At 30.0% G+C, this 8,380-nt stretch overlaps 1 protein-coding gene across 1 annotated transcript in view; it reads right to left on the bottom strand.

Annotated features, from left to right (window-relative positions):
• Positions 1 to 5,524, bottom strand: part of TRIADDRAFT_54150 (uncharacterized protein) — a gene marked incomplete at both ends in the record, with an annotated part of 10,833 nt that extends 5,309 nt beyond the window's left edge. The window contains 12 exons of the mRNA XM_002110262.1: positions 192 to 263; positions 885 to 956; positions 1,581 to 1,652; positions 1,904 to 1,975; positions 2,143 to 2,214; positions 2,747 to 2,818; positions 3,002 to 3,073; positions 3,292 to 3,363; positions 3,533 to 3,604; positions 4,620 to 4,691; positions 5,181 to 5,298; positions 5,473 to 5,524. Of these exons, the coding sequence (XP_002110298.1) occupies positions 192 to 263; positions 885 to 956; positions 1,581 to 1,652; positions 1,904 to 1,975; positions 2,143 to 2,214; positions 2,747 to 2,818; positions 3,002 to 3,073; positions 3,292 to 3,363; positions 3,533 to 3,604; positions 4,620 to 4,691; positions 5,181 to 5,298; positions 5,473 to 5,524 (890 nt within the window). The remainder of the gene's footprint in view (positions 1 to 191; positions 264 to 884; positions 957 to 1,580; positions 1,653 to 1,903; positions 1,976 to 2,142; positions 2,215 to 2,746; positions 2,819 to 3,001; positions 3,074 to 3,291; positions 3,364 to 3,532; positions 3,605 to 4,619; positions 4,692 to 5,180; positions 5,299 to 5,472) is intronic.
• Positions 5,525 to 8,380: the final 2,856 nt, after the last annotated feature.

Below are 8,380 nucleotides of genomic sequence, written 5' to 3'. Positions count from 1 at the left end.
GTAGCGAAGATAGACAGGCCAAACTAGATTCCAACTTTATTTCTTTGATTTTATTGCCATTTAAGAGCCTAATCATTGCGATTATTGGGAAAAAGCAAATTAATGCATTTATTACCTCAATATTAATCAGTTATTGTTTGAAATCATGTACTGGAATTTGAAGGTTCTTATAAATGATCGTATTAACTCACAAAGTTTGCAACCGATTGATTCCACAAAAGGATTTTGGCTCAATGCTTTCGATAAGATTATAATCGAGATCCCTACAATAAGGATACAAAGTCCATGATTAAAACACAAATAGTCATGAACTTTATATTTAAATCTTAACCGTCATCACGGCTCTGGATCTATTTTATGATACTACGTAAATTGCTATATTTAGTTTTACTGAATTTAGTTATGTAGTTATTATACTTACAAATATATCAATGATGTGAGATCTCTAAAAAAGCTTGACGGTACCCTCCTTAAAAGATTCGCTGATAAATCTCTTCAAATAACGCAAATTCAAGTAAAAGTTAGGTGTAGTTTGAGCAGATAATTTGTAATTTAACATAAAAACCTTTCATACTGGTTTGATGTAGGTAAAGCTAGCTAATGCTGTGAGTTATAACTAAATAAACTAACAGCAGTGTAGAGAACTCATCATATTTACTATAATTATTATTATCAGTCATAATATAAGAAATTGCCGTATTAAATACTAATGTTATATGGCTATCTGTACAGTATAAATTCAATTAGTTGCTGTTTTATTTTAAAAATAGTCATAATGTTATTGAATCGTATAAATAAGAATAGCAGCAAGATACGCTGTTACTAATTCTAAGCTAGCAAAAGAACTGATATCCAATAGTAGAATAATTCGTCAGTAAACTTACAATTTGATTAATTGTCGCAATCCTGAAAATGTATCTTCTTCAACAGTATCGATCGAATTATGATCAAGAGATCTTTCGTTCAGATCCAAGTTTAAAAAAAGGAAAAAGAAAATATGTTATAACTGCTCTATTCAGCATCAACAGTAAAAATGGGCCATAATTTGGAACTAGCTATCATAATATTTCTATAATTGCGTAAAATATTTACTCTAGCATGTAAAAGTATTGCTACATCTTATTTTAATGATCAAAACATTAATAAACAAAATTAATTAATATGTCTAAAATAGTTATACAAGATTTACTATTTTATTAGTTAAAAGCTTGATTGAGCTTGTTTTCCCCATTCAGATAATAAGACTGGCAATCATAGCTATGGTAGCATGTACGTGTAAATAAGCCATATTAATGACTAATATGGATATTTACTACTGAATTTGTATAAAATCAAAGGATAAAAATATAAATTTCCAAATAGCAAATTACAACTTACAAAAACAGCAATGACTGAAGGCATGTCAAACTTCTATTGCGTAAAATTTTTATCTTGTTACTGGTTAGTTGACTATTAGAATTTGAAGAAATTAATTATAATTAGAAAATGTTTAAAATTGAATTAACGTTGATATGAATTAATTTCTTAATTGCACATAGTATTTCTTTTTGATCATACAAAAATTTTATAATGCAACTTACAGAAATTGCAAGCCCATTATGCCACAAAATGGATTATTATCTAATGTATCAATATCGTTAAAGCCTAAATTCCTAAACGGTTTAAAAGAGAAGTACAAATATAGTTAAAATCCCAGGAAATGTCATAAAATATAAAGTATTTTCAGAACTTTAGGCAGATTTATATTAGTTCAGCTTAGAATGTAATTATAATTTCATTAAGACTATCTCTTATTCTGTCGTTGTGAATCATCAGATATCGGATCTACGAAGCATATCTACACGACTATAGTAACTTTTTTCCACTAGTGTCACTATATTCTCGTGGTCCTATTTTAACTTACAGAGTTGTCAATGAATCTAAATATGCCAGAGTTTCGTTCGATACTTTTTTAATTTGATTACCAGTAAGAGATCTATTCAAAGGTACGAAAACGTAATCCATCATGGATAAAATGGGTTAGCTATATCATCATCACTGAGTTAGAAATGTCATTTATCTCATCAGTTTAAAATTAATTCATTTTCCTAATTCTCCGATAAATAGGAGCGATACAACAGAAGAAACGTTAATTGTACTCACAATGTCTTTAGATAATTCAGTCCACAAAACATCTTCGGATCAATTACTCCTACGCCATTATAATCTAAATATCTGCAAACAATTGAATTGTATTAATGCTTGTCAGACTTAGGTGACGATTCGATTCCTTAAATAAAATTCTATCGATGTATGTAATACGATTGACGTTCTTTAGGAGGTAAAATCGATGGAAATTTTTATTTACGAGTTTACGAAATTAAAATTATAACACTGGTTAGATAATTTCGATCAGAGTTGCTAACTACATTGTACGTATTATTTAAAATCACTGACTATCAAGCATAGCTCTGCATAACCCAAAACCATTAATATTACTCATTTTATGAATCATAAAATGTAGCTGGCATAATCTTGCTGGTTGCCAGAAACAAATCGTTTATGAAATGTACAGTAGTTCTAATCTTGAAAACAATAGTAATAAAATTTATATATATGTGCATGGAATGCGTTTAATAAGTTTTATTTTAATTGATTGATTCTAGTTAAAGAATAGATATTTGACTTTAACCAGTCTTATAATCTACATAGTCACTATCAGACATACATAGTATTACCGTACAAATATTTATTTACAAACACTTACAGAAATTTTAATGTCGTTAGGCAAGAAAACGTATCTTGCGGTATGGATTTCAGATTATTGCTAGTTAAATGCCTACGTAAATCCATAAAGAAGGACCAATCAATTAACAAGCATTTCAATCAATTCATTCTTTAGATAAATCAGGATGCAATAAATTATGTATCAGGAGTTCTCTGTGTCTAAATCAAGCTATCTGAATGCTTTTTTGGAATGGAAAAGTTTTACATTGGCAACAAGTTTCTAAGAACGCCTTACAAGGTCTCTAGATTTTTCAGTCCACACAGTGCTCGCGATTCGATCGCATCGATATCGTTATAATCCATATTGCTATAGGAGAAAAAATAGATTTATATTCCAATGAGCCATAAATCAGTCGCAATATCGGATCATAAGCTAATTTTAAGGCTATCAAGATTGAAATAAACTTTATTGGCTATTCAAATGTTGCAACCAAGCGATTTACATCGGGTACGGTAGAAGTAGCAATATTATAAGCTAATAATAATTAAAACTACACTGCTTTAATGTTATATTCTCCAACTTACAGGATCTTTAAATAAGGTAAACATGCAAAAGTGTCATTGTTAATCCGCTTCAAGCCATTGGAATTTAATCGTCTTCACCACGATAGCAATCATACAAGATAGTAAAAGATCAGATGAAGTCGCAAAATAAGAGCGCTTCTCGCCGACTATTCATTAATTTACTGAGACTAATACCGTAGCAGTATGATAGCTTGTCTTAGAAAATTGGTTATTTTTTAATTTAACTCATGATCATACGTACAAATTCCGAAGTCCGTTTAATCCACAGAAAGCATTTGGCTCAATGACCTCGATGGCATTATGGGCAAAAATTCTAGTAATAATGAGAATGATCTACAGTATTACGAACAAGGACTAAATAATATTATTCCATTCTACTATAGCTTTCATATCTTTAATGCCTTTAATGATTTACTCTCTTCGGCTTATTTTAAAAAAATATTGATATCCACTCTAAGTGGATATTTGCAGCGAGTGTTTAGCTCGATTGAGTATAGCCTCTTAAGAAAGCAAAATAAAAATTTATTTTTCAAGGATTTGATTGATTTGAAATAATTACACCAGCATATATATTTGTTATAGTTTATTAGCTATACATGAACCTGTACAATTTACTGAGATACAAATCGCAAATTACTCCGGATGCAATTGCAATTAGAGAATAAAATGACTACCGATTGCTGACCTTCTATACAATAATTATAAAAAAATTATATAGAACTTTTGTAACTGAATAAGGTAGCTAGCTATGGTGTGATAGGAAATAAATTGACTTCAATATTAAACTCGAATTAAGGATTAAAGGAAGCTAGTTGTACTTGATACGTATAGCTACAAAATAATTATATATATACAAAAAATGGCACCGCCTAATGAACTAAGATACTCTATAGGAAAATGTAATCTACTTTACCATCAAGGATTTCTAAATCTTGCTAATCCCTGTTTACTATGCAACTGTAATTCGGTAATCAGGCTTCTAATTGAGATAGCTAACCTTTCGTTCAAAATACGGTAAGCTATACTATGCATAAATTGGTATTAGTTGTATAACCGACCAGTATCTCCATTAAATGATAAAGTTACATAACTAACTGATCTGCGCAATGTATATGCGTATACTATACCTAAATTGGGGTAGTAGTTAACTGAGATATCCAAAAAATAAAAATTTGCAGATAAATGTCTTTATAAATATAGGAAAAAAAGGTGAGCTGATTCCTTATAAAAATACGAGTATACATACGATATCAAATCCTTCCTCTCAAAATAGCAAAAGATGATAAAAGTTGGCCAGTAGATAGTATTTCATTTTTTATGGTACTTACATGTTTAACAAATTAGGGTAGTTCATAAAATTTTGTGCTTTGATTGATCTAACAGAAGTTCCATTATAGAATCTAGGAGATATTGTAGAGGCAAAAAATTATTAAATTGTTGTATAATTGTAAAAATGTTATGGATACGCTTCTAAGCGGGATCAACTAATAGAAATTGTAAAATTTTAAAGCCACGGAAGGAATAGCTATCCAACTGAAGTATCTATATACTATCTAAATAGCTATATCAGCAATTAATTATTATTTGTATATGCCACATATAAAAGTAGCAAATATCTTGAAGAATGTAGAAGTACAAAGAAGGGGAGGTATTAAGCGAGAGTATTAAATACAATGCGAATATTAATGTCGGAATATTCGTATACTGTACAACTCAGCCGTGTTTCAGAATTATCAACTTGGTTTGTCATCGAAAAATTAATCAGAGACAGGATAACTAAAGCTTTTACAAAAATCAAATCTAGTCTATATTAAATGATACTAGAAAAGGACCTTTATGATCTATTGAAGCTAGAAAATACCTAAGAAAAGCCTTTTTGAATCACTTACAGAACTAATACATCTGGACGTGTCACATTGCTGACTGGAACCGTGCTTGTTCGAGCATCTTGACATGAAATAAGACCTTGCAAGCACAAACAGTATTGGGGACAATTTTCCGCATTACCTAATTAAGAAAGAATACGTAAGCTAATTTTTTCATGCTAATGAGATTATTTCAGTGTTCATTCTTGTGTAGGAGTTAAGCGTTATAATTATTATAGCAATATATTAGATGATTTTGTATTTTTAACGTAAAAATATTCAAGAGTTTTGCATAAATAATGGTAGATTACGCTACCTGGAGTTATCGTAGTCCAAATCCATAAAGCTACCAAAGAGATCCATTTCATTTTACACGCTAGCTTCATCTAATTTATCAGAAAGCGATAATTGTATAGAATTTAGAACAAAAGGCTTTAATGATAGGTGACTTGAAACTTTCCGATAGTGGATCATACATCTAGCTTGTTTTTCTATGTGCTGTTAATGTCAAACATAGTTACTTATTGTATATCAATTTGATGACTAAACTGTCATGGGGCAAATGTTACGGAATTCGCTAAGTACATTAAACAACTACGGAAATTTGGACTCAATATAATGTTATGGTCTATAAGTCCAGCCGTAAAATGTGCTAAAAATCTTTCATTTAGAGTAAAAATTATCATTACCAATTATTAACTCAAATAAAAATATATTTATGCAAATCGGAGTCAATATAAAGTAGTGATATGTAAGTCCTTTTAAAGTGTGACGAAAATGATTAATTTAATAGCGGTAAAAATTATCATTATCAGCTAACGGTAACAAAAATATTGATACGAAAAATCGGGCTCGGTAAGATAAGTAAGCTATAAGTTTAAGTAAAACATGGTAAAAACTATTGCCGTCAAGTAAAATTATCATTACCAATTGTTATTGAAAATAAAAATATTTGTACGAAAATCAGATTCTATATAATATAGTGGTTTATAAATTGCAGTAAAATATGGCCAAAATCATTAATTTAATGTAAAAATTGTATAGTCATTACCAATTATTATCAGAAATAAAAATATTTGCAATACTCTATACTAATAATCTCTATAAATTCTTTTTAAGAGCGATAAAGTAGAGTCAGGATTAATAAAATACTTAAAAGTCTTGATGAAAACATGAGTCAATCGACCCTTATGACCACTTCTGAGATATTTATTAATACGGTACTGCTGCATAATCCCGTTTCAGTAATTACTTTAGTAAACAGGTAAATATCACAATAAAATGATATTAATTACAATGATAATGGAAGGAATGGCCAACATGGAAAGCTTTATAAAGTATAAAACGAAAGAAGAGTCCGTATTGTAAACTACACTCAGGACATGCATAACTAAAGGAAAACTCAAGGTGGTTCTGATAAAATATAACAAAAAATCTTAATTTAGAGTAAAATTACCTTCCCTATTCGTTATTCGATGAAGAATTCACAATAGTGTTGACTTAAAATGAATTTTAACTTGACGCAATAAAAACAGAATGCCAATTTCAAACGTTTTCAAATCTATCTAAGATCATTTTGTAAAAATGTCATACTCCAGTGGTCTTGGCGAATGGATGAATTTATACTTTGATGGCCAATCTATCCATACTACCCGTATGAACAAATAGTATAGCAAAGACCATGAATTGAGAACGATTTACACCCGAGTATTTCTCTATAGTACAAGCTCACACAGAATTGACTTGATCAAAGAATATTGTAAGGCATAAATTGCTCTGCACTCATATGTTATGAATGGATAGCGATAGAAAATACTTATTGAGTGTAGTACATCCGGCAGAAGTTTTATTTATGCAATGCAGTTAGCTTTGCAGATAGTTAATCGGTACAGAAATGTGCAGGACAATAGACATTTCTGAATACAAAATAGCCATCATAATCATTGCAAGATTTCGGAAAAAGCACGCTTAACAATGAGCTAATTGCTAATAATTGATAAATTTTAGAACTTTTACTTTATCTGCAAGAAGAAGGATGTTTTGAATAGCCTTGATCAGTCTTTAAAATTCATACTAAGCCAGCAATCAATTTAAATTATGGACAGAGAAGCGTTGAGCTTATTTGCAGCCAATCATAGAAGCACTCGAACTCGTGAATAATGGCAATGCTGAGTTTGTTTTAATATTCTACATCGAATTTTGAGTACATCAGCTATTAGGGAAGAGCTGAGAGAAATTAGAAGTAAAGGGGTATATAATTTTTTTTGAGTTCTTAATCACTTCGGAGTTCGCCAAGCCTCCCAATAATTTTTACCATATCCACTAACCAGCATATATTCTCAAGATAGACACGTATTTATATTTTAAATTCTGACCAATTTACTACCCTCTCTTGAACGCTAAATATCTCATAGGACTTCTGATTAACAGCTTTAAAAAGGATAACGTCGAAAATATTAATCGCTGTAATAAAATTTACTATAGCGGTATGATATACGAATATCTGAAAGGGTAAATAAGTTAGATTTAGACACCCGGTAATGAAATCTTCCAGGATATAAACAAAAAATAAGATTTAAAGGTAAGTAAACGCAGAATCTATTTCCAACTAATATAATTACGAAAATTATAATTAAAAAATGAAATGGAGCAGTAACTGGGGTAGTTAATCCGCTTGTTTTTGTCTATAAATGAAACCACAAGAACAATTAAATTCTTCTCACAATTCTTAACGATTGAGATTGTATCAAAACATCTTAGCAAAGGATAATTGTCTTTAAGATTATATCGGTAAGGAATAGCGTAAGGTGTATATTTAAACTGTGTTAACTGTTATAGCTTGCGCTTCAAGATATTAATTGCCATCCTTTCTCTGCATGTTTAGTATTCATTGGAGCGTAACGAAAGAGGATAATTGGCTTTAACGTTGCTACTATTGAAAGTGCTGCAAAAGTAAACACATCTATAACTTACATTGCTCAGCCAATTATTTTACACCTTATTGTCATCCAGCTCTAACTAAACCATGACAGAAGAGGTCAACTGAATTTAAGATTACCACTAGAGAAGAATGTTATGATTAGTAAACATACCGTAAGATTGCATAATCATAATATTTACCATGATCAGCAATCTAGCGGCATAAATTTTAGTCATAAAAATCAGCCAAATCTCATATCGATTTGTAAATAAAACAAAATGATGTATAAATTATTGGCTACTAT

This window comes from Trichoplax adhaerens, genomic scaffold, assembly GCF_000150275.1.
Source record: "Trichoplax adhaerens TRIADscaffold_3 genomic scaffold, whole genome shotgun sequence".
Classification (NCBI taxonomy): Eukaryota; Metazoa; Placozoa; class Uniplacotomia; order Trichoplacea; family Trichoplacidae; genus Trichoplax; species Trichoplax adhaerens.
The sequence above is the reverse complement of the archived record's forward strand: the minus strand, read 5'-3'. Positions and strand labels throughout refer to the sequence as shown.